General features: G+C 39.4%; 1 protein-coding gene across 3 annotated transcripts in view; it reads left to right on the forward strand.

Moving 5' to 3' along the window:
* The window catches only part of ZNF608 (zinc finger protein 608), a 96,753-nt gene that overhangs the window by 63,091 nt on the left and 6,877 nt on the right, over positions 1–26,785 (forward strand). For all 3 annotated transcript variants that reach the window (XM_058424210.1, XM_058424209.1, XM_040091105.1), the window contains exons 4-5: positions 23,674–23,761; positions 24,228–26,673. In XM_058424210.1, coding sequence (XP_058280193.1) covers positions 23,674–23,761; positions 24,228–26,673 — 2,534 coding nt within the window. The remainder of the gene's footprint in view (positions 1–23,673; positions 23,762–24,227; positions 26,674–26,785) is intronic.

Below are 26,785 nucleotides of genomic sequence, written 5' to 3' on the forward strand. Positions count from 1 at the left end.
GTTTATGACAGAATGCCTGGGTCAGCCACAGTGCATTTATAGTTTGGTGGAAATTGAGTAGTAAATATCATTATGTTCCTAATCACAGGATTTAATAAGTTTCATTTTGCCCTCAGCTCTATTCAAACTCAAATCTTGACTGGAAAAGGCTTTACAGCCTTGAAAACAACCTCACAGCATAGGTTAGAAAATATATCACACTATTTAATGGCACAGGATTTTTTAGTTTTTTTTCATGTCTGGGTTTTTTGTTGTTTTTTTGAGGGGGGTGTTGTTTTGGGAGTTTTTTTACTTGGTTTGGAGAGGATATTAAGTCGGCTGAGATCTTGTTTATCACAAGTTGATCTGGTTTTTGTGACTATGGTAGAAAGGACAGAAAACAATAATCTTAAATTGTTGCAAGAGAGATTCAAATGAGATATTAGAAAAGCATTTCTAACAGCAAAGATAATGAGGCTGTGGAGTAGGTTATCTAGCAACTTGTGGAGTCTTCCACTTGAGAAAAACGTGTATGAACATTTTTCAGGATAGATGCTGATTCTGCTTCAGAAGTAGGAGGGGAGTGGACTGGGCAACTCCTAAAGTCCTGTTCACTCTATAGTCCAGTTCTGAGAGCAGGAAAGTTCTTAATTGAGTCTTGTTTTCATTTTGGGTTTTTGTTTTATTGTATTTCTTTGGTTTGGTTTGGATTTTTTTGCTTCTCACATTGGAGATTTCCTAGGAAATTAGGGCATGGTGTGTCACCTTCTTCCTTTTTTTTTTTTCCTTAGATTAAAAATTAGTTGAACGGCATTAGTGAAATATTTTTAAAAGGCCATAAATAGGAAATTGTTCTGCCTAAACAAGGAAAACAAGGACTATATATAAATTATAGCAGACAGCTATTAATAAAGGGCTTGTGGGAACCATATATGGAACAGAGAGCAACTCTCTTATGGACAGCCTAGTAATGAAGACCAACTGTTGAATCCATACAGCTAAAGGAAGAATAAGAGGAGAGTGCAGGTATGCTTCGCTGGGAAGTTACCCCTGTGCTTGGCTTCAGCTTTAATTTTTCATACCAGTACCTAGCTAGTAAATACTTCATCATTTTGAAGAATGCTTCTCCAGTAACCTTTGCGTTTGTGCAACATAGTCTTTTAAAGGTGTCTTAGGAAGAATGAGGGAAGGCAGTGTTGTAAACATAGAATAGCGTATTGAGATCCAAGAATGCCATCAAGTCTGAGAGGGGCACTAATAAATAAATAACACTAATCTTCCTTCAGTAAGAACAGCTATTGGTTTCAGTTTGGAGAGTAATGAGAATATACTGCTCTTCAGTTTATCAAACTATTTTCAATGGAATGTTTTTCTAGCAGTAAGTCTTCATTAGCATTTTTGTTTATTTTTTCAAGTGGTATTGGTAGTATGCTGAGTCAACTCTTCAAGGTCTCAAAGATATGGCCAGGTCTTTTTTTTTTTTTTTTTTTTTTTTTTTTTTTTTTTTTTTTTTTTTTTTTTTTTTTTTTTTTTTAATGCCAGACATAAGACATAAGACCGTTGGCAGACAGCCTTAAAGGGACAGAGTTTTACTCTTAGTCTTCCCACTTTTCTCATTCTTCCTACCATCCAATGGTAATAGTATTTAAGATTTTCTTAGTTTTGTGTTGTTTTCCCTGTAGCTGATTTCCCTAAGACAGAGAAAGAGTAATAGTGAGCTTTACCACTAATGTTCTCTTTGATTCATCCTTCATTTGGGTTCTTTCTGCAGTCTTCCCTTGTACTCCTGAAGTTTTATGAAGTTTAAATACCTCATACGAATTTCTCAGTTGTTCAGCCATATAGTTTTGCCAAAGAGCAGTCATTATGCATTTTGTTATTTAACCTTGAATCTCCTTGGCAATGAGCAAGTAGCTTACAAATGCATTACATTCCTCTTTGCATTACAGTTTCTCTGAAGGAAAGAGTATGTTACCTCACAGACATCAAGAGAAAGCCCCAAACTTCTCTAATTGTGTAGGCAGATAGTTTACTAATCTCCCATTACGAAGACCTTAAAAAAAAAAAAACAAAAAAAAACAAAAAACAAATAACCATATAACTTTTGATTGTGCCTGCTACATTCTCTAGGCAGGACAGGTGAAAAAAATGTAGAGTCAAAAAAGTAAGTTTAAAGCTCTTTAGAATCTACACACAATTTCATCTTCTATGTCTGCATTGGCTGACTTTGTGAATCTCTGAAATCTGGATAAATTTGGAAGGTTCTTTATAAAATTTTGCTTTCAAAAACAAAGACCAAATTTGGCTTAAATCTTACTAGAAGTGTTCTTTCTTGACTGTCATGTGATGGTTAAATATTGGAGAGATTCAATTATCTTTCTACTCTTTGAATGTTTCTGACAGCCTTCTATAGAGTACAGCCTCCTATCCTTGCAGGTCTATGGGCTCATTGTCAGCAAATCCCAAATTTACTGGGAGTGGGTATATTAAACCCCTAAAGAAAGACGTATCAGAGAAAAAATAGGTCTTAATTTTTCTAAAACACTGGCTGTTGACTTGTGAAATTTAAAAGTACTTGAAATAAACTCTGTGGATGTAACTTTACTTGGAATTATTTCTGAACTACCATAGTCTAGCTACTGAAATAAGCACTTTGCAGCCTTTTGGTTTAAGGATGTTTTACTTCCAGTTGCCAGTTTTTCAAGTTTATCAGATTGGCCTTTGACTTTTATTGTCTGAAGTAGAGTCCAGTCTTTTGACTAGTCTGTAAGTGATTAAAATAATGAAAAAAATCAGAAAAAGAACATGAAACTTTTTGAAAGGAATAGTTGTTGAATTCATATTTAGGAAATACATATCGTTTCATGACTGTGCTCAAATCTTCAGGATCCTATCAGTGTAAACAACGTATGTATAGTCCTTATGAACTCTTTGGTTAAGTTGGAACTTCTGATGGGACAAATGCAGATTTTGGTGTTCTTAGAAACAGTTCTTAGTCACTCAGCAATTTTATCAAGGGAAAAAAGGGCCTTTTCAGAGGACAGAAGCTAAAAGTAATGTAAGCTTGCAAATCATCTTACAGTAAAATTAGAATGCACCTGTTATGCAACAGAGAATCCTTGCCCTAGATGTTTTTCGATGGAATCCTGCTGTTTTCAAAACATTCAAATGAAAGGTAAAGGTAGCAGCTTTCTACCAGCCTGCCAGTCCTCTCGGCTGGAAAGAGATCACAGAAACCTGATGTGGATTTCTTTTGGTGTGGCTCTTGTGTGTCCTCCAGACTTCTTCCTTGGAATCTGATTCAGTTCACCAAGCTATCTTTTTATGTGTCTATCCCCAAAAGGTGTCCTACTAAAAAGCAAAAGTTTCTGATTGTGTATGGGCTTATGCAAAATGAAATAAGGCTTCTCAAAAGTAAGATGCAAACCAGATTTGGGCTGTCTCTGGTATGGTGAAGGGAAAACAACTAAACCTCTACAAATTTATTCCATGAACACATTAAAATCCTAGTTTTAGTTTGGGTTTGGGGTTTTTTTTGGTTTTGCGTTGGGGTTTTTTTGTTTGGTTTGGTTGGTTTTGGGGGGAGGGGTGGTTTGAGTAGTCTGGTAGCCATTTTGTGTAGTTTCAGATTTTTGTTAACAAGAATATCAGTCCTTGTTATTAAATATGCAGTCTTCAAATCTTCACTGGTGTTCCTTCCTTCAGAGGCAAGTTTCTTCCTTCTGTAGAGTTTTCATGGATAATTGTAATTCTCTTTCCCAAAATTACATTTATAGAAGATTTTCAACCAGAACTGGAAAGGTCTTCCAGGAGAAAGACATTATTCCCTTACCAGTGGACACCAGGTCCTAATTTTGTTCAGTTCCAAAAGAGGCAAAAAGACCTGTGTATTCTTGTGTCCTTGAACAGCTGAAACAAATGTGTGACTTTACTTCAATCTCTAGTACTCTTCTCTGTCTGTCACAGGGGAAAGTCTATGAGAAGAAAAGCAGCCTCTGTAATCTAAGTAATTATTTGAATAAAATACTTAAAGATCATTGAGAAAACCTCTGAATACAGTGAAACTGTGAGGAAAAAGTGCCACAGCCTTCGCTGCCTTCTGGGTGAAGAGAGGCTTTTGCCAGAAATTTGAAAAAGGCAGCCAACTGTCATTCCCTTCACACCTTTCTGAAGTGTTACAAACTTCTTCTTGTGGCATCTGTTGTTACTGCATTTGCTTGTCTACTGCTTAGAGATGTGGTTCATCAACAGGAGCCCATGGGGGGAGACATATGTAGGTCTGCCTTTTTTTCCCCATTGCCACCCTTCCTTTGTCAGTGCTGCTTTTTTTACCTGATGAAATGCCCTGAATCTGAGAGATTCTACTTTATCCTTCCTTTTAAGCGGTCTTAATCTGCTGGTGAATATTGCACAGAAAGCATAAGAGAACAAAAAGCAAGAATGGTATAACATTTGCAGATTACTTTTGTGGTTTCAGATGGTCATCTTCATAAAATCACAGAATATGCTGAGTTAGAAGGGACCCACAAAGATCATCAAGTCCAACTCCTGGACTCCTGGCCTTAGGCAAGACACCCCAAGAAGACACCATGTACCCCAAGAGCATTGTCCAGATTCTTCTTGTGCTCTGTCAGGCTTGGTGCTGTGACCTCCTCCCTGGGCAGACTGCTTCAGTGCCCAACCACCCTCTTTGTGAAGAACCTTTTCCTAATATTCAGCATAAACTTCCCCTGACACAACTTCAGGCCACTCCCTTGTGTCCTGTCACTGGGCACTACAAAGACATCAGTGTTTGCTACTCCCCTCCCCCTCACGGGGAAGCTGTACCTGCAGTGAGGTCTCCCCTCAGTCTCCTCTTCTCCAGGCTGAACAGACCCAGTGACCTCAGCCACTGCTCACACGGATTCCCCTCAAGGCCCTTCAGCATCCTCATGGCCCTCCTTTGGACACTCTCTAACAGCTCAATGTCTTCCTTGTATTGTGGCACCCAAAACTGCCCCCAGCACTGGACGTGAGGCTGCCCCAGGTCAGAGCAGAGCGGGACAATCCCCTCCCTTGCCCAGCTGTGATGCTGTGCCTGATGCCCCCAGGATATGGGAGACCTTCTGGCTGTCAGGGCACTGCTGGCTCATGTTCAACTTGCCATTGACCAGGACCCCCAGACTCAAGGCCCTTTACTGCACTCATTTCTTCTGTCCAGCCTCTCATTCACCAGTCTGTCTGTACATGCAGGGTTGTTCTGCCCCAGATGCAGAATCTGGCACTTTCCCTTGTTAAATTCTTTATGGTGGGTGATTACCCATCTCTTCAGGCAACCTTGTCTCCTGAAATACAAGACTCCTCTTCATAAGGCAAGTGGGTGAATTGAAAGATACTAACCATGTACATAGTGTGGAGAGCCCAGAGCATAAGAGCAGTCATACCATGCGTTTGTCTCCCAGCCAGTAGGATGGTGAATAACCACTCCAGTGACCCCCCACAATCGCTAGGGGTATAAGAAGAAATGCATTGGCTAAATGAAACCGCATTCACAGATTAGGACTGAGGGAGGTAGATTTTATAAGGTTTTGATATATCACACTAGTATTTAATGAAAGGGGAGGTCCATTTGAGATATGCAGATTATTCCATGTAGTAAATGATGGCATCATTTCCCTTGCTTCCCTCCTGACAGAAACCATTAGCTGTAGTGGATTAGCTGCTGTCTAAGTGGAAGTTGTTCTGACAAAGATGATCATGTAAGGAGTGAGCTGTAGTTTTATATTAGGAGAGAGATCAGAAAACTAATGCATCAGAGAATTTGAAGAGAAAGAACAAAACACTCCCAGAAGTCTTACTTTTATGGCCTGTCAGAAGCAGCTTTCTTTGTGTGGCCAGAAGGAACATAAATGACAATAAAACATAGGGTGAGGAGTTGTACTTAATCTGACTAAATGCTGTTCTTAAAGTCTTTATCAGTCTTTTCTGCTCCTGCTCTTACAGGCATATATTTTGAAGCATTCAGTTCATTTCCCCTCCCTCTTGCTCCTAGGCAGGGATTTGCAAAAATTCATTTTTGTAGCCATTTTCAGTGTCATAAGTAGAGAGTGAAGGATGATACTAGCATGACCCTAGTTCAGACCTGACATTTCTTTCTTTCCTCCCCTCCCCCAATCAGTTATACTGCATTACTAAGCACAATTCACAGTGTAGTGGTGATCAAGTTTACAAGCACTGCCATCACAAAGATGGGAAATGAAAATGTTTCTTCCAAAATTCATGAAGTAGTAGCAGGTGAGGTGTAGAAATCAGAATTAGGCCCTTGGGGCTTATGGTCAGGGTATGGTGTGCTCTTCAGCACAAATCTGCATAACAGAATGAAGGGAAGGATTTTCCTTATTAGCTCATGTGACAAGGAAGTGAAACAAACCACACTGCTTGTACTGCAAAGTTTTTATTGCTTCATAAATTTTATTGAGATAGAAATTAACCAGTTTCCTCTGCATTTTAAACAGAATCAGTTTATGTTTATTGACACAGGGGAACCTCATCTGTGTTCAAGAAGAGATCTGTTTTCTGTTAGAAAAGGCTGCACTTCTGAGATTTTTTTTTAATGGTATAGTGTATTAACTTGATACACCATGCTTAAAAATCTGTGGGTTGGGATTTTTAATTTAACAACAGGTTTTTTTCTACCTGACTGATTTTATGACAAGCAATGAAGTGTCGTGAAAGAGGTACTGAATTAAGAGAAATCCACTCACTGAGCTGCAACAGATGTGCCAAAGTCAAAAAATATTTATTTGCATTTCCAAAAATTTTTAAGCACTGCGTCCATATTAGGTCTGTTGCCATGTTTATTGAAGCATTTGAACTGTGTTTTCCTGCTCATTTAGGGAGGACTGTTTTAGTCGTGGGCATCTTATGTTGTGGCAAACATATTCAGAATTGTCATTCATTTAGGCTGTATTATTCATTGAGAATTTTAAGCTGCCCTAATACTTGCTGAACTTACACAGCTTTATTTGTGTGCTTCAATACAGACATGTCCATATTTGAAATGGAAGCTTAATGATCTGTGACTATCTGAAAAATGAAAACCTATAGGCAGAGCCCTTGAAATGTCACCCATCTTTTTTCTCTTATTTTTACAATAATGATTGTACAAGATGAGATTTGCATCTCTGAGCCATGAGTTAAATACTTCCAAATCTCCTTGAAATCAATCTTGTGTGTTCATGCATACAGATTGAAAACCGTGACTTTGAGATTTACGTTCTGTGAATAAAATTTACGTTCCCTGAAAAGCAAAGAGGGCTGTCATTTCATGCTTCCTAACCTTCATTGTCTATTTTACTTCAGCAGAAGCCCCGTGCGCCTGCGCACAGTCTTGAGGAAAAGCTTTCTGCTCTGTCGATCTTTGTTTTTTAAAAGCCCTGTTTTCTTTATTGTGTTTACATCTGTAAAATTTATTTAAGCTATGACGAATTTCTCTTTTGGACCTGGAGTCCAAAGGAGCAACAGTCATCAGGCTGTTGGTAAAAGATTTGTTGGCTATGAATGTTCATTAAATGGTAAGGGTCTTTGGGTTAGTCTAGCTGTCTAAAGCTGCTCTGAGTAGGTGGGTTATGGGCTGTACTTAGTGAATATTCATCATCAGGGAGATAAATGTGCTTCAGCAGCCTTTTGTTTTGTTCAGCTAAAATGGGTGTTGATTTTGCAAAGCTCAGCAAAATCACCGTCATTTTTCTAAATTAGATATCATTCAGAGTATCTATGAAAAACAGCATTTAGGTTAAATATAGCAGCATTACTTGTCGGCTTTGTAAGTTGAATAGCATTACATTTATTTCCCTTAAAAAAATGCTCATGCTGAGCACAGTGCCTGGGAGTGAAAGCTAGTTGACAACACTGTAAACAGGAATCCTTGCACATTACAAGTCCTGTACAGTCCCAGGTGCTGCAGTGCTTACCTTTTTCACACTGCTTGGCTGGTTTTTTTCAGTCGTGTTTTATGTCTGTGTAGGGACAAGAAAATTAACGTTGGTACTTTTTGAAACAAAGTAAATAAAATAACATTGATAAAAAGTTACTAATACTGTGGCTATTTGATTCACAGTGTCTACATAAATAAATTGAAAAGCCCACTGTATTTTTAATTTTTATTATGCTATTCCAGTGCCACCAGTGCTTACTGCTCTATTTATTCAGATGTCCACCAAAATAACTGTGAAACTTCATCTTCACCACAATCTAAAAACAAGCTATTTGATGGACTCTGAGTTACGAGTTCTCATTCTTCAGGGCGTAAATATGCTTTCAGCCGAAAGGCAGGGAGGGTGAGGAATCCTTCATTTGAAACAAGCTTTTAGTCTGCACTTGATCTCCTCTGGTTTTGTATGAAAAGCCACATTGGACTGAATGACAGCTGAAAAGGCAAGCTCCTGTGTCAGAGGATATAGCAAAAGGAAACTGCTGTTCTTTCAGCCACCACCTTCACAGAAAGCTCTCTGGGTCTTATACCAGTTCAGTGCACTTCTGAAGTCGGAGAATTAAAAATATGTGGATGAAGCAGTGTGAGTGAAAATATGTCTCACTGCCTTAGTGCTGGTATTCAAGTTTAAGAAGGTAATTAAGTCTTCATTCCCCCCCAAAAAACCCCAAAAAGTTCCCCAGAAAAAAGCCCAAAAAGACAAGGAAGACTTTGCCAGCTGCAAAATCTAGTCATGTCACACAATTGTTGAAATTCTTACACAGAAAAGGTTTTTGTGTATGTGGCAGCAGCACCTGTTGGTGGTATTAAGATTTATACATGCAGCTGAAATCATACAGCATTGTTTAAAATTAATAGTAATAAGGAAGGGCAAATGTTTTCAAAGACAAGTCAGTGTTCTTCCATGTCACACATGTAGAAGTCCCACTTAAATGATCTTCAGATCAACAGAACAACACTAGGAAAAAATGACATCATGATTAGTTCTGAAAGTGTTTTTCCATTTTGAGCACAATGTGATATTGATCTTGAAATACTGTAGGGTGACTAAAGAAGAAAATATCCATTTGTCCACAGTTAGCATAGCACAACTCCACTAGGGATATTTTTAATCAAATCTCTTAGGGTCACTGGTTTTCTAATACACAAGCTATATTTTGGTACACGACAACGTACGTATAACAGTTCTGTGTGACTGAAAGGTTATCTTTCTTGGTGTGCATAAAATTATCTTCCAAAATCTTTCTCGTTATGTAAAGATGACAGTCCTGTCTGTTTCAGCGTTACCCCTTTCTTTCATATAAGTGAGTCTAAGGACTGATCTTTGTTGCCTATGATTATTAGCAATTAGGAATGTCTTGCTTTCAAGAAAAAGGCTTTGGAACCATTGTTGTACAGCTCAGAGTCAATAAAATCTGAGCTGCTCATAATAGCCTTTCTTTCTCATTGAAGCCTTGGACTTGCTCTAACTTCATCAGAGCAGAGGAAGAAAAGAATAACGTGAACAATAGGAGCCCTGGAGTCTGACTTAGGTTTAATGTGAGGAGGCTGTAAAAGCTGTCAGGGAGCTTGATTGATTGGCTCTTGGGCTGCAGTCCTCAGTGCAAAGCAATAATGTTCCTGCCTCTTGTGAGAGGGCTGGATGTGTCACCTGGGGTCAGAGCTTATCAGCCTCAGGGGCCGACATTTCAGATGAGGGCAAAGTGCAGTCAATAATTTATACAGAAATTTGTGTGTAGATTCTGGAATAAAGCAAGCTTGATCTTGAAACTGTTTGTGTGACCAAAGAAATAATTGAATCATGTCTGAAAGTCCAGTCTTTTTTTCTTTTTTTTTTTTTTTTCCTCAATGACAGGGGAAAACAGTCTCCCAGTATAGAAATATGTGTTTCTGTCATTATGCTTGTTGTACTTTTGATGAGGGAGAGCAGGCTTATGATAATCCTTTAAGGGATGCTACATTGCCAAAAGAAATATAGAGATTTTAGCTGATTATGTTAGGTTTCCTAGCATTCTAAGTTTCTTGCCTGCATTTTATGCAACACTGGGCTGTCTTCAGTGTCTAATTAGTTTTGTTTCTAAACCCATGGGGGTCAAAGGTTGATCGGCTCCAGTGCATGAAAAAGCCAAGAGGGGCTGTAGTAGAGACACAGATCACAGGAGGCCTGGGTAAACTAGCCAGGCTGCTATTAGTAAGTGGAGAAGCTGGAACAGCATGCACAAAGTATATTTACAGGAAAATTGTTCAACCAGTTTCTGGCAAGAGAAGGAGAGTCTCACAGAAAGTGTACTCATCTCTAGTAGGTACTCATTTTGCTGGTAGCTTGCCTTTGCGTTGCATCAGTATTGTTGATCATGTGGAGTAAGCCAGCTGGTTAACTAGAAGCTGTGCTAGTTTACCCACTTGGAAGATAATTTAAAATATAGGAAAGAAAATCATGGTGAACTTCTCTGCAGAATTTTGACACTATTGAAGTAGGTTAGCTGACAAGTAGCTCATTTTTGTTCTGTTCCAGCAAAATGACTACTTCGCTTCACTAGATGCTAACAAAAGCCCTTTTACCTTACTTCTACTCAAGGAGAACACTATTAGTCACAGTTCATTAGGCTTGTTTACAAAACTGAACTGGTATCTTAAGTGTGTAACTGAAACACTTTTGACTGCTGGGGACATCTTTTCCACCACAAAATGGCAAGAATTTTATAATGGGAAGGATAGAACTGCCCACTGTTTTTCAAAGAAAATAACTAGTTTGTGGTATAAGAACTGCAAAAATTATGTAGCATATAGCTTTGCCAGTGCATAATATTTGTTTCAAATCCAGAAGGTAAAGTTTCAAGCATAGTTTGGTTTATAATCTGTTAGCTATAGTAACAAAAACCCTTAAAATTAGGTTTTACCAAATTCTAAACCAAAGCAATTATGTAGGAAGAAGAGCCCAGATTCATAAGGTTCTTGATCTGCTTTTTTAGATAGAGGAAAAATGGGAGTGCTTGGCTGGGCCATGCCAGGCTTATTCCTTTTTGGTGCATGAGTGGGAAAGAATTAGAAGAAGAATTCATCATTCACACTTTTCACAGGACTCCTGCGTACACCCAATGCTTGACTATACGCCACTTTCATCTTTATGTATTTTGCCGTGAGGTTTCTTGGTGGCATATTACTGTAATAAGATCTTAATAGAGTTTATATTCCCAAACATAAAGGATGTGTCCCTGTGAGTCCCACAAACGAAATGAAAGAATTGTTTGTCTCCTATTAGCTATTGAAAGAAAACCTAAGGGAGTTTTGCAGAAGAAATCCCAAATGTTATTTCCCTCCCTTTGTCTTGGATGTGTCTGTCTTAGGTGTTTGCTTACCCTTTTCCCCGGCTGAAGACAATGAATTCTTCATGAAATCTGCGAAGCTTAATGCAAAGAGAGAGAGAGAGAGAGAGAGAGAGAGAGAGAGAGAGATGCAAAATGCAGTGCAGTAGATTTAAGTGTTTTCTGCCACTGCTTTAAATTGCTATTTTAAATTCTAGTGAGTGGAATAATAGAGAAGTTATCATGTCTACTAACTGCACTTGGCCTTTGTAAAGAATGTCTTGTTAGGAGGCTTTATAATTTACTGAGGCCCACAGCTGGCTGCCAGCAGAGCTACAGGAGGGTGTTCTCTCTTGAGCCTGGAAGCTGGAGATGAAAAGGATCCAAAGCTGACACAAAAGCAAATAAATTCTTTGACTTTTTAATTTAGAAGGGGCTTTGTAATTTAGAAGGGGCTCTGCTTCTCAGTCCTGATGAGGTACAGGGATCAGCAGCAGCTCTTTGAGGTTTAGTGGAATTGTCTGTCTGGCTCGACTGCAGTTCTGGTATCTGCAGTCTACAGATTTGGAAAAATTTTCATGGTTTGGGATTGGAATTGTTTCTTTAATCATGCTGTTTCTTTTCCATTAATTGTCTCTCTTCTGCCTTACCTTTCTTTATGTTTCATTAGCTACTCTATGGCTTGATAAATAATTGTACCAGTGGTTGCACCTGGCAGCTTTGTATCATGGTGTACAGAGCTGGGAAACTAATCACCAAAGACACCTGAAGGCTTATTAGGTGCATTTTGTCATCTGTTACTTGCTTGGGTTTTACTCATCAAGTTCCTACAGCAGCAGAGTTCAGAGCTGGGAGATGAACTTCAGTTGAGATACCCTAATACTTGCCTTAGGAAGGGGAAGAAAAAAGTCTGAGCTCTTTAAGAGGTTTTGGGGGTTTTGTCAGGATTTTCTGGTTTAGATACATACACACATGCATATGTGCATAAATTTATACCAGCTTCCCCATTTCTGCAGCTGTTTCTCAACAGTCTGCTGATGAAAACAGTATTTCTGTGGTCTGGTGTCTGAGAAAAAGAATAGAAATGGGGCAGATAATTCTTAAAAGGAACTCGTGAATGCTTGTCTGGGTGAGAAAAATTTGTTTTGGTTTTCCCTTTTTTTGGCGCTACTTCTTGTATTGAAACAATAGCTCTTTCCCCCATGCTCCAGATTTGTTTTGCTTTGCTATTTACTTGCTTTTAAGGGAGAAAGAGTTTGGGAAAGAAGTAAGTAGCCGAAGATTTCCTGTAATTAATATAAAGTTGCAGGAAGCAAGTGTGACAGATTAGTTGAAAAGCCTTGTGTTCTGTTGCTTATCTCAAGTGACATATGGTCTTGGAGTACAAGCAAAGGCAGTGGATTGTGGGGCTTTTTCTTTTGCTCTGCAAGAAGTCAGAAGAGTGTCTGTGTGTTCAGCAGGCCAGCAACATAGGAGCTGAAATAACACTTCTTGAGAAGTGAGTGGGAAGATCAGGGGATTACAAAACAGCATTTCCTTCTTCTAAACTTGAGACCATGACACTTTTCGGTGTCAGGCTATGTGAATCACAGTTGTGATTACTGAAGTGAAAAGAAAAAAAATCTGCTAGAAACAGAATATTTCTGAAACAGATACAGGTTTTTTAAGAACACACAGATGTTAAATGATTTTCAACTTGCATTTTTAGTATCAGCTGAAATAAAGTAAGGCTGCAGTTTTATTCTCAAGCTGCAGTGCAACAGTGAAGTTGTTTAGTTACTCTGGCCAAAGAAAAGCGAAGGGCTGCACAAAATCTAATTTTTTAGTTGCACTCCAGAGGTCAGAAGCCTATGGTTAGTTTATAATAACATTAATTGCACATTTTCCTGTAAACACTGCAGTCATGTGGTCTGACATTCAAGAGGTGTAACCATTCAAGTGGTTTATCCAAAAGTTTTCCTAGTCCTGCCAAATTGTAATCATTTTGATATAAATCTGGCAGGAAAAATTTATGTGGGTTGTTGTGGTTTCATAGTTTTCAAAATCACAACTCTAAGCAGCTCATATTTTAGTAGAACTATTTAGTTGTGGATAAATCAACAAGCCATTTGGGACCCAACCTGATGTAATTTCTGGGGTACTACCTAGATTTCATTGAGTCTTTTATTGGTCTTTTAATGAGTATGAAATTTAGCCTTGTATTTGATTAAGACCATTTATATTTCTTTTGGCTCTACATTTTCATTTAGATCTTGGTCACTGGTTATGTGTTAGGCAGACGAGCTTTAGAAGAAGTATATGCACTAAATGTATATATATAACAGCTATCATTATAACTAACAAGGGACATGAGCTCTTTGATTAGATGCTGTCCTGTCTTCAGAACCAACTGCCCCCAGCATTTCAGTCATAACTTTGTCCAGGGCAACTATCATTTCAGCTAACCTCAGCTACATGTTTTCTTAACATGCTGGGATTTTTTAATACTAAAGCTGGAAAAGGATAATGTTGCTAGGGAGGCAGGAAAAAGAAATTAAACCAGAGCTTCTTTTAGCTTACCGTTCAACTGAATATTGACCAGCTGTGTTCATGAGAAAGGAATAGATGGTGGTGAATAAGCTAGAGTCCAGTTTTCCAAGAAGTTGAATGATTTTCCCGAATCAATACAGCCCATCAGGCTTCAGAACAAAGGATGCAGGAGACATGACAGGGATGGAAGTAGCTTGTATTCTTTTGTGTATTAGGCACATGGGGTCATAGGGAAACAAGACTTCTTCAGTTATTGCAGTGTTTATTCTTTTATATGCACTGGGATAAACTTCTAGATTAAGAAAATATACTACAGTAATTATTAGGTGGGATTAAAAAGTTGTCTGCTTGATGGCCCAGCTCCATGTTTCCAAGAGCTGCTCCTCACTGTAAAATTGCTGCTTCTTTTTTGAATGCAAATGGTAGTATGTAATGCAAGTATGGGGAATAGGTTCTATAAACCAGCTATTTTTTAACTAAGGTGGTAGTTCGTACTTTCAATATTACCTTTATTTTACCAGTGACGTCATAATGAAAAGAAAAGAAAGGGTACGACATTCAAATAAAGTATCCATGAAATTTAGGTTGTCATTACTCAGAACTTACTGGAAATCACACAGATATGATCTTACTCTGTTAGGCTGCTGCAGAAGCTAGTGTAGACTGTAGCCCAGCTTTAGGCACCAGCAGAGCAACATTAACTAAAATAGCAGTGTTTAGCCTCTCAGGTCCTATAACCTTTAAACCTGCTGTGCTTTCATAAAGTGCAGAATACAGAATTAACACCACAGCTAAGTGCTTCAGCGGTTTATGACTATACCAGCAGTATTTCATTATGCTTCTTTTCCTTGATGAAATCCAATCTTATCATCTTCATTGCTGTACAGTATTTGGTCAGATAAAGTCCAGTGCCCAGGATGACTAATTGCAGATCTGTGCTCCAGATGTTCTGATTACAGGATGTGGTTGAAGTGACTTTTCAAACATTCCCTCTGCAATAGAGCCCTTGGGTAATAAAAAAAAAAAAAAGCAAAAAAGAAAGGAAAGAAAAGGAAAAGAGAAAAAATAAAAGGAAAACAAAAGAAAAAAGAAAAGAAACAAAAGAAAAAATAAAAAAAAAGAAAAAAAAAAAAAAAGGCACCCCACCAGCAAAACCAAATAAAAAAGGCCAACTCACCAGTCTTGCATTTTCAGGCCACCTGACAATCATTTCATGCTCAGGCTGGCTGATGTTGATGCATGTAACCATGTGCATCTGCTGTAGATGTAGTTGAGTTCTTGTGCCATGCTGTACAAAGAGTGTGATTAAAATAGTAAATAAACTGTACGTCTTGCAGATCAACATTCAGTGTATAAGATGTGGCTTCACATGTAGAGAGTTTACTGTTAATTTTAGATTACTTTGTGGATGGAAGCAATCAGGGATAAACAAGCCATTTACATTGCAAGTCTAATATAAAAATTATTCTGTGTTTTTTATGCCTGGATGAATTGCAGGTGTATATGGGGATGTGGGATTGATGATGATGTGGTGGATATGGTGGTTGTGAGGCAAATTAGTTGTACTGCTTTTACTAAACCAGTGGCAATGGAAAACTTGAGATAATCCTAAGAATATAGATTTTCATCTTGCAGGTTTTTTTGCATTTCATATATTTTAGGTATTGTTAGAAAGTGATGTCAAATAGATACATGCAGGACCAAAAAGATTGCAGTGCCAGATGTGGAATAAAACTTGTTTAATCAATGGTGGTGGTGTACTGTAGAAATATGCCTCTTGCTGCTGAGGACTCCAGGACGGTGTAGATGAATGTAGACGAGAGATCTCTGAAGCTGAGTTTTAGAAGATGAGGTTTATTGTAAGGGATATGAGGCCTTGCTCTAAGCTGCCAGGCTGCAGCTCGTGGCAAGGCCTAGGGAGGTGGGGGAAGGGAGAGGTAGGGAGAGGAAATTCCAAGAGAGGAAAGTCCTCAGGGAAGGTTGCAAGCAAAGAGACCGTACAGCCCCCCTGGGACCCCTTATCAGGGGTCTTCAAGGTGGGCTGGAACAGGACTTGTGCCAATGGGGTTACAGATACCTGATACTTCAGGGGAGGGGTACAGGTGTGGGATGAACCACACATTGGGGGGTGAGACAGAACATTCCATTTGACCTCTGGGTCTGGCTGCAGGTAACTTTCAGATGGTCACATAACTGTTTTCCCAGAGATCCAGTATCTAATACACCTCAAACATCAAAACTTACTTTCAATTCTATCTCACTTACAGGTTTCTCATTCTCAGAATAGAGGCAATCATATTTATAGGGTTTTTTTGGCTTCCTCCTTCCCAACAGTGTACTTACTCACTGATGACAGATATGCCATGGTTTGACTATCCCAGGCATGTCTGTAGTATTTGTCTATGTCAAGGCAGGGACAAAAGGCAGATCAAATTTGACTTGCAAACAAATTTGTGGATTCAGTAATCATAAAGATACGAGGATTTGATTATGCTGTAGTGTTGCATCAGTATGATGCTTCTATATACCACGGATTGCAACCTTGAAGAATTACTATGCCACTGAGATTTTTGCCACAAGAATTTATCATATTAACCTTTTAAAGAAGTAATCTTAAAAAAATCTGCAAAATATAGTACACTTTAGAGATTTTTCTCTGGCATCAGCAAAAGTTGTTTTAAAATTATATTTTAAAGTATAGTATAAAGTAAAGTAAAGTATAGGGATAGTAAAGGTAGTAGGCAGCAGAACTGTTAATTTTGGAATTTTGACCACAGAGGAATCCATTTATGTTTAAGCGTGACTTATGAGACTTTTAAAATATACGTGACTTTTTAAACATACATATACACTTTTGATGACTGAAAAATAGACAAATTGTTCCTAGTTTTGAAAGACCATTTAAATTTTTCTCAACAAATCAGTTAAAGAAGTGTTCAGAAAGTCTTTGTGCGGATCTGGTTTCTCCAGAATTTTACAGGTACTTTCTGCCAGACTCTCTACTGTGAGCAGAGGGAGCAGCTCCTTTTACAAAAATGAAGGCTTACCCACTCAGATAACTGGTCTGCTGAGTTCTCTGGTAAAATAATCAGTTTGCACTAAACCAGGATTTTGTACCTTTTGCTGTGATCTGAACACAAAAGAAACCTATGCTGTAAAAATTAAGTCAGGCTTTCCAATGTGATTAATTGAGTAGTGTCTACTTGTATTGGAATTTGAACATCCTTGTTTTCTAAAGCCAGTATTTTTAAAAGCTGGGGCCCACATTTAAGGTTGTGATGTGATAGTTTGATTCTTCACCACATTATCTCATTTTCAAAGTTTGGAATACAAACATGAAAATTCTTGGCTTATGTTTATTGCAGAAAACAGAGCCGAGATAACAAAGATATTAGTATCTGTTTTAGACTATGTACTTCAGGGGATTTTTGTCTTTCAGTGAAGAAACATCTGCAGGAGTGCAGATGTGTCTGCTGAATGTGCAGTGCCAGAGTAGTGCGTATGAACAATAACTTTACTTGGTACTGAAATTGCCTTTGATTGTAATGTTTTTATGTCAGAATAGCACATCTGCATTTCTTAGCAACAAGTTTAGTTACTTAATTTTCAATTTGTGATGATATATTTCATTCTCTGAGATACAGTTAATAGTAAATAGCAAATTTTGGTTCTGGTCTTTGTTATCTAGTCACTGAAAAGAAGGAACAGGAGAAGAAGAGATACATCATATCGACAGAATTCATAAAAAGTGAGGGTTTTTCTGTAGGTTTCTGAAATTATTTTCTTACATACCGCTTTTGTGATGTGACCTTTCATTCCATAATAAAATTCAAGTACAAATTGTCACAGTTGTTTTGTACAGTTACCAATCAAAAGTGCTTATGTAAAATGGTTTTGTGCTCCTATAGGCTTGTGTTAGTTTCTCCTGCCTGAAAATGTTTTGTCATTAACATTGTGATTATGATTATGATGAGTTAAGGAAAAGAGCTGATAATAGTACACATGCTGTGAAGGAAAACAGCAAAATACAGAGTCTTCTCTTGTTCCTAAAAAGCTGAGAACATTCAGTGCTAAAGAAGCAGCTTTTATTGACAGTGGTGGGCACAGATGACATCCTGGGTGTACCTTTGTCATATGTTAATGCTTTGGGGTATGGTCCTGCCTTGTCTAATAATGGATTTTAGCAGAAAAACTAGAGTAGGTGAACTGTAAAACAACTGGGTAACATGACCCCATTATCTTATGTTATACCACCATTTTGTAATTCCCACACATAAAACATTCTCTGCTTACTGTATCTACTCTTTAATGATAAAGAGTACCATGGTTAGTAATTTCATAATTTTTAATTTTCATATTCTTGTTTGCTTTAATGTAGGACATACGACACTGAAGACTGCAGAAAGTATTGCTAATTTCAGATTTACTGTAACTGTGAATAATTGCGTAGTTTGCAAATAGAATGTTCAACCAAACTAAACCACAAAGTTTATATCCATATTTTGGGGAGATAAGTTTTTCTCTATTACATCCAGTTCTTGTGAACAGTGCTCTGGTAATTGGTCAAACTCTTTAAGATCACATCCTCAGTTGCTTGAAGAAACATTTGTATGTAGTATATATTCACTGTTGTTCAATCCACCCTCACAAGAACAGAATTAGATATTTGGCTAAGTTTCCTCCTGAATTAGAATCTCAGAGAGTCCAAATACCCCTGGATACATTTCACTGTAAGCCCCTGAATTTTTTCCCATTCTTCAGTAATGGGTATTTTAAAAAGTTTAACTTCTTGGGCTTTTTTTTAAGGTGAAAATGCATCTCTGTGTTCAAAGTGTATGAAACCTGTGGGTTCTTCAGAACTGTCTGCATTTTCTCTCTTGTTCAGGTAATGAATTACTGCTGCCTGATATGTAGTTTAATAGGAGGTCTCATTACAGGGACTTCTTAGGATTTGACACAGTGCCCAAGAGGTTTGATCCTGTGTATGATGTGTTCCTTACCAAGATGGAGGGGGTATGTGGGCGCACACATGCACAGAGAGGAGCTGGAATGACCCAGAGAAGGGTTAGTGCATCCCTGAGTGCATGGCCAGTGTACTCAGAAGTGATACTGGGAGGTGAGCTGGACAGTGCTCTAGCATTGTGTCTGGGACAGAACAGGCTCAGCAGAGGTTCTTGGTTTGAGCTTGAATACTGTGCCAGGACAAATAGTACACCCTGATTTAGAAGAATAATCCTTTCTCTTCAGCACTGCATCAAGTACATTGTGTGGATTACCAGCTCAGTCATCTACATTTTCATTTTCTGGTGCTTTGGCCTAATAAGCTTCCACCAGCTGCACATTTCCTTAGATCAGTCCTACCTCCCATGTTGCTTATATTCTCCTAACCCATTTCTGTGATAATTTTAGAAGAGTAAATGAGTTATCTTCCCTGCCAGTTCTGTGGAATCCTAGGTGTGGCTGAGCAATGTGCCATCCATTAGGGAAAGGAAATGTATTCCTTGCTACAGCTACTGCAACACAGTGTGGAGATTAATATTCCCTTCTACTTGCATGGGGCCTTTGCTAAGCCTAACAAATGTAATGAGATGCTATATGTAGCAGATTTTAAGGGAGGAACTCACTTGTGTTTGCTTTTGAAATACTGACTTTCTTACACTGAGAGGTTGTTTAAATGCCTTCTTAGAATTACTGAAATATGTATTGATTTCAGGAGATTTTTCACTGTTCTCTGCTGTCTACCTTGCCCTCTTTTCTGTCAATAGGTAACCTCACAGGTAACAAGCTATCCTTAGGTTTGGTATATAAATAAATTATTAAAGTGCACATAGAGATAGGCAAGATTATATATATCAAGGAAGATGGAGATGTCTGTCAGAATAAGCCTTCATTAATACCCCCCCCCCCAAAAAAAAAAAAACAACCCAAAATATCCCAAAACAGAGCAAACAAACAACCCCTCCCAAAACCCCCAAACCAACAAACAAACAAATACAAACAAACAAACAAACAAAAAATCCCCATTACAATAGCAATTACTTTTTTAAAAAAGTATAAAGGTGAACTAACTAGCTGGGGAAGAATAAATATGCAAAGATAGTTCTTCAGTAATACTCTGTGGGACATCAGAGGGTTGTCTTTGCTTGGTACTTTCAGGAGACTGCACAAACACTGGTACGTGGGCTGGAGGGATCAACTGTGCTGCTTGCAGATAGAGGGGCTACATGCTTGTAATGGTTTTAATTTTGAAAACCGGTCGGAAACACCAATTAATATATTGGTTTCATGTTCACTAAATTCTGGTTTTAGTACTCACTCTTTTTCTGTGGGAGAGAGACTAGAAGAAAAGCAAAGCAGGCTCAACCTTAAAAATGAACAAATAGTTTTATTAACGCACACTGAGAGAATGGAGAAAGAAAGTTGGGGAAAAAAAACTATAACAAAACAGAATGAAAATCCAAAAACACTCTTGCCTCCTCTTACAAACTGTTCACTTTCCTACAAAACAACATAAAGAGACAAAACTTGTAATTTTCAGTCAGTTTCACTGACAATAGTCTTTCATCAGTTCTTCAGGGGAAGAGTCTCTCTTAGAGTCATGGATCCCACTGACAACCTAGAACAGTTCTCTTGTGGGTTTTTTAACTGTCACAAAAACAACCGCCCGGAGAAACCTGCTTTTGTGACCCCTCCCATTAGCAGGTTCCCAAGCTGCTTATGGGTCATGGGTCTTAGACTTTTGCATACTGGGTTGTCACCTTTTAAAGATGAATAACTCTAAAGCAAAGGATTCTTCATCTCAAGGGATCATCACAGAGATATCCTCTCACTTCTTCACTGGTGCAGAGAGCTTCTCATCTCTATCTCTGTTCAAGCATCTTATAGGATTAATATTACTTAGTCCATCACAAACACCTTTGCTCAAATCCACACACAAATCTAAACAATCATCTCCCCAAATGCATATCTTTCCCATGATTTAAAGGAATGATCTAAATATAGAGTTCATTTCCATGGCTCAAATAAGAGTGAAACAACCAGCTCCTCAACCCCCTGTCCCAATAATCTTTTCACTCTTGCTCTACTCACTTCATACTGTTTCTTCTTTATGGTCACTCTGTCCCTTTCTTTTCTGTCTCAGAGAAGGACCGAGCTCTGGAAGCTTCATGTTGCCAGGAAAGGGTTAAATAGGCCCAGAGTCGTCTTCTCTCCCTCTGTAGCTTTTGGTGTTAGATGTTCAAGGCTGCACTGGTGAGGGAGGAAGAACTCACACAGAAACATCAGAGATCGGAGCACCCAGGCAGTCCGGAATTACAAAAAACCAGGCAGGATCATAAATGCCTTCTCAGTGTAGATCGGGGCAGCCTCAGCCAAATGGTGCCCATAGCTCTTATTAGGGGCCTAGTAGAGATCTCTCCCTGCTCCAGGGAAGTTTAGAGAAAGTAGCTGTTGTAAAGCAGCAACCTCTCCTTCCCCCCCACACCTGGGAGCTGATGGAATCCGGCCAGGCCTCAGGCCAGATCCCCCCCAAAAAGGGGGGAAACAGCAGGCCCAACTCGATGTTACCTGTCTCTCTCTGGCCAAGGGAAAGAAGGAAAAGGCCCAGCTACGGGAAATCAAGGGGTTTTATATGGTACTTCCCAAAGTCGTAGCTGACAATTTTCAGTGGTCAGAACAGATGCCAATATTCCAACTAACCCTCTGATAGGTCCTTGTCCTTTCTAAAGCAATTCCCAGGTCCTGACCCAGAAAATCACTCCACATTCCTCTATGACTAAAAAAGTAAACTGTACTAACCCATGACAATGCTGTAATACAATTTACCAGTGGAAAATACTCTTGATTTTCACTTGGAACCGTACAGAGTCACAGATTACAAGCTTTTATAGTGGAAGAAAGGCATCAAGGCTGCCAGAGAAACACCTTTACTATCTCTTTTCACTAAGGTGTGAATGGCAAGTGGGAACACAGGTCGGAGTCGCTCATTGTAAGAAACCCCATTTCCACCAACAGATATATATTTCCTCTTGGATGTACTGGGTTGTTCTCCTCTTCCTCCTTCTTCTCCCTGGACCTCAGCATACCCTGGCTGCCTCCATGCCTAAGCAAGGGGCAGCATAAAGCAGCCTCGGTGTCTTTACAGGCTGCCTGGTTTGTGTAGGTCACAAAAATACAGCATGGTATTTTTAGCCTGGTCACAGAATCAGTTATGTTGGGCAGCGTGTCTGAGATGATTGGGTCCAACCTATGACCCAAAACCACCCTGTCAAGTAGACCATGGGACTATGTGCCACATCAAGTCTTTCCTTAAACGCCTTCACCATGGTCCTTCTAGGACCTGAAAACCTGACTCTGATACTAGTTGGAGATGCAGTTTGTCATGCTGCAGACCAGTTCACCCCAGTGTGCAAAATTCCAGTTACCTAATGACAATGAAAAAACATATGGGGGATAAATTCCATATCTGTTACAGTTTTCAAGGAAATATCTTCTTCCTTGGCACCTCTACTAACAATATCTAAAATACCTCCCTGCTGCTAAAAGACCCCTGAGGAAATAAGCTGCTGCTTGCATGTTAACTTCATCTCAGTGCAGCACAGAGGGACGGTTTTAGTGCAAAATTAGAAATTGCGCTGGTCAGACAAAGCAAAAAGATGGGCTGGAAACATTCTGGCATAATGCCATAATCGTATCTGTTACAGAGACGCTGCAGATAGAATAAGGGAAATGTGGAGGAAAAACAAATCTGTCAGCTACGAGTTGGTGTCTTTACGCCTTTCATAAATTTGGAACATTTTGTATTGTGCCTTTCTTTGTTAGATAAAATGTATTTCTTATTTCAGTGTGTGTTCTAATGAGAAGAGATGTCTGGTTCAATAATGCTACCTTCTGTTTATCAGTGGCAGTTAATGAATTAAAGGGGTCATTATGCTGGTTAGTCCATAAACATGATGATAAATTATGTGAAGAAGCATTTGAGGGCAACCTGAAAACATTTGAATGACATCCCCCCACATTTATTTTCTTGTTACTTACAATAACCTTATCATTCACAACTTTTACAGGGGTAATTCAAATAAAATGAAATTAGAATTCTGCTTTAGGCAGGCAAATTTGCATTTAATGAAAGTCATAAGTGGAAAAGCAATTAAATTACGGTAGGTTTTTTGAAGGATCCTTCTTCCTATATAAATACATATTGGAATTACTCTTACCTTCACTGCTGTATGATTGAAGTTTCATGTCTAGTTCCTCACAGCCACAAAACCAAAAGCAAGGCAAATAATACATTTTTCCAGCTATATCTGCGAACAAAACTTGCAGTGCATACGTGTGTATGTATGTGTGCTTGGATATGAGTAATTTCAAGTAAATAGAAGCATCATTATTATATTGTTCAAAGCAGAGCAGATTATTCTTCTCAGTTACCTTCTGATTTAAACACTGTAACTGGTGCTTAGTTCATGCTGGCTGGCTGCCAAGTGAAAGCAATTATGTGCAATAATAGCAATATTAAGAGGTGAGTGTTGCTGTTTTATGGCAGGACATGGCAAAACCCATTTCCTTCTGTCAGCTGTATCTTGATTACACACACACAGTCACACAGGCAAGCTGCCTTACACACACACACACACACACACACACACATATGCATGCACACGTTCTTAGTCGTTTGCTGTCTTTCCTGTGGGTTTTAACTTGAGGTGACTGAAACAAAAAAAGAGGAAGAATATAGACCAGAGTGTTTGAAAGCAAATGAGAGTAATCGTCTCACTTTGTGGGGGAAGGACAAAGAAAAAAGAAGAAAAAAATAAAAGAGCAAAACAAAAAGCCTATCCCAGTTATTGTTCTAACTATGATAATACTTTATTTTTCTCTCACTGACAGGTGTCCTGGTGGTAAACGTTACATGGAGGAACAAGACTTATGTGGGAACACTGTTGGACTGCACAAAGCATGACTGGGCCCCTCCTAGGTAGGCAAACATTCTGAGTCTGTTTTTTCTCTGTTTTAACCCCTAATCTGAGGCAAGAGACTGTACGGAGATTATATAAAGCACAACTGGTTATAATTGAAAACATGCACCAGGGAAATGAGTAGTTCTCTCTTTCCAGAGTGAAACATGGGGTGAAAGCACTTCTTTATTTTTCTTTGGTATTTTTGAGAGGGAAGGGGAAATACATGGGAGTCAGTCAGAGAGCATTTCATTTTAAAATGCATTTCTGTAAGTTAGCAAAATTTTTTGCTCCATTGTTCTAACTAGGTGGATACGTCCTTAGCATTTTTATCCTTTTTAATGACTTTGCCTTTGACTGTAACATTCTCATTTGTCAGAAGGACATATTTCCTTTAACATGTGTGAAGGTTCTCTTACGGGATGTGGTGGTGGTTTTGTTTTTTTAGTTTACGGCTCCTACTGATTAAATCTATTGTTTGTACAGGTTTTGTGAGTCGCCAACAAGTGACCTGGAAATGCGCGGAGGACGGGGCAGGGGAAAGCGGGCAAGGTCCGCTGCAGCTGCAGTTGTACCTGGGAATGATGCAAGTTTTGCAGAGTCCAGAGGACTTCAGAATAAAAATAGAGGTGGTGCCAATGGGAAAGGGAGGAGGGGCAGCCTTAACTCAAGTGGGCGCAGAACACCCCCAAATTGCTCCATGGATGAAGTAAAAGCCAGCCCCTCATCCACAAACAAGAGAAAAACTAAGCCTCCTATGGAGCTGGATTTGAACTCCAGTTCAGAGGACAATAAGTCTGGAAAACGCATTCGTACTAACTCTAGAAGCACTCCCACCACCCCACAGGGGAAACCTGAGACTACTTTTTTGGACCACGGCTGCTCTTCCCCAGTGCTGATTGACTGTCCTCACCCCAACTGCAACAAGAAGTACAAGCACATTAATGGATTACGTTACCATCAGGCTCATGCACACTTAGATCCAGAAAACAAACTGGAGTTTGAGCCTGACAGTGAAGACAAAATTTCAGACTGCGAGGAAGCACTGAGTAATGTGGCACTTGAATGCAGTGAGCAAAGCACAAATTTGCCAGGCTTTGATCCACTAAAAGCACCAACATCCCCTTCCTCCATTGCTACCCCAGGGACACCCAAGGGAAAGAGGGAACTGACCAGCCATGGTCCTGGTTCAGTTATCAGTTCCAAAACTGGCAAGAATTCTGGCAAAAAGAAGGGTCTGAACAGTGAATTGAACAGCCTTCCGGTAATTTCTAACATGGCAGCCACACTGGATAACTGCTCAGTAGCAGATGGCAATTTGCAAACCGAAATGCCAAAATTGGAGGCTGAAGGGTTAATTGACAAGAAGAGTTTGAGTGATAAAGGCAAGAAATCGAACAATTGCAAAGTGGATAAAAACCTTTCCAAGCTGAAAACAGCCAGGCCCATTGCCCCAGCGCCAGCACCAGCTCCTCCTCAGTTAATAGCTATACCTACTACAGCCTTTACAACCACGACTACAGGAACAATACCAGGACTGCCCTCTCTAACAACTACTATTGTTCAGGCTACACCAAAGAGCCCTCCACTGAAACCCATTCAACCAAAGCCCACAATTATGGGAGAGCCAAGCACTGTAAACCCAGCTCTCACATCACTCAAAGACAAAAAGAAAAAGGAGAAGCGAAAGCTGAAGGACAAAGAAAGCAAAGAGACAGGCAGCCCCAAAACAGATTCTAAGCTGGGGAAACTGGAGGATTCAAAAGGTTGTGGAAAAGACTTATCTTATTTAAAAGACCATCTCAACAAGAATGAGGTGCTAGCCAATGGACTGTCAGAGTCTCAAGAGAGCAGGATGGCAAGTATTAAGGCTGAAGCTGATAAAGTTTACACATTCACAGACAATGCGCCCAGCCCTTCTATAGGGAGTGCCTCCAGGATGGAATGCAGCACTTTGGTGAATGGACAATCTGCCATGGCCCCACTGCATGTGTTGACACAGAATGGCGCAGACAGCACGGCTGCTAAAACCAACAGCCCTGCTTACTCAGATATTTCTGATGCAGCTGATGATGGTGGCTCTGACAGCAGGTCAGAGGGCATGAGGTCAAAGGCCAGCTCTCCATCAGATATTATTTCCAATAAAGATGGTGTTGTAAAAGGACATTCTTCAACCACAGCACAATCAGCTCAAGCAAAAGAGTCTCATTCTCCCTATTACCATGGCTATGATCCTTATTATTCCCCAAGTTACTTGCACTCTGGACAGGTCAGTGCCCCAGCAGCTGGGAACAGCAGTACCCCACAGGGGCTGAAGATTAAAAAAGAGGCTGAGGAGGAGGCTGAAAAGAAAGAGAAGGCTGAATTGTCAGATGCCAAGAAAAGTGAAAGCACTTCCTCTAATTTGCAGCCACAACATCAGTCAGTAATAACTCAAAGACACCCTGCACTTGCTCAGTCACTTTATTATGGACAGTATGCCTATGGGCTCTATATGGACCAAAAGTCCTTAATGGCCTCCAACCCTGCTTATAGGCAGCAGTATGAAAAATACTATGAGGACCAGAGACTAGCAGAACAGAAAATGGCACAAAGTGGGAGGGACTGTGAGAGGAAGAATGACCCACCCTTGAAGGAGATTGGGAAGGATGACAACAAGCAGAAAAATATTCCATCTGCCACTATTTCAAAGGCCCCTTCAACTCCTGAGTCCATCAAAAATAACACTAAAATAGGATCATTAGTTCCTAGCAAAGGTGAGGAGACAAGCAAATCGCAGATCCTTTCCAATCACCAGCAGCAGCTTCAGTCTGACACTTTCAAAGCCAAACAAATGGAAAACCACCAGCTTATAAAGGAGGCTGTGGAGATGAAATCTGTTATGGACTCAATGAAGCAGACAGGAGTAGATCCAACCACAAGATTTAAACAGGTGAGATCACAGGAAATGCAACAAGAATGTCTTGGTTTATCTTTTAAGTCATGTGAGATTTTCTTTCTGATTCTGCTACATTCTTCCACCTTCGCAGCCAAACAAGCTCCAC

The sequence above is a fragment of the Hirundo rustica genome, chromosome Z (assembly GCF_015227805.2).
Source record: "Hirundo rustica isolate bHirRus1 chromosome Z, bHirRus1.pri.v3, whole genome shotgun sequence".
Lineage (NCBI taxonomy): Eukaryota > Metazoa > Chordata > Aves > Passeriformes > Hirundinidae > Hirundo > Hirundo rustica.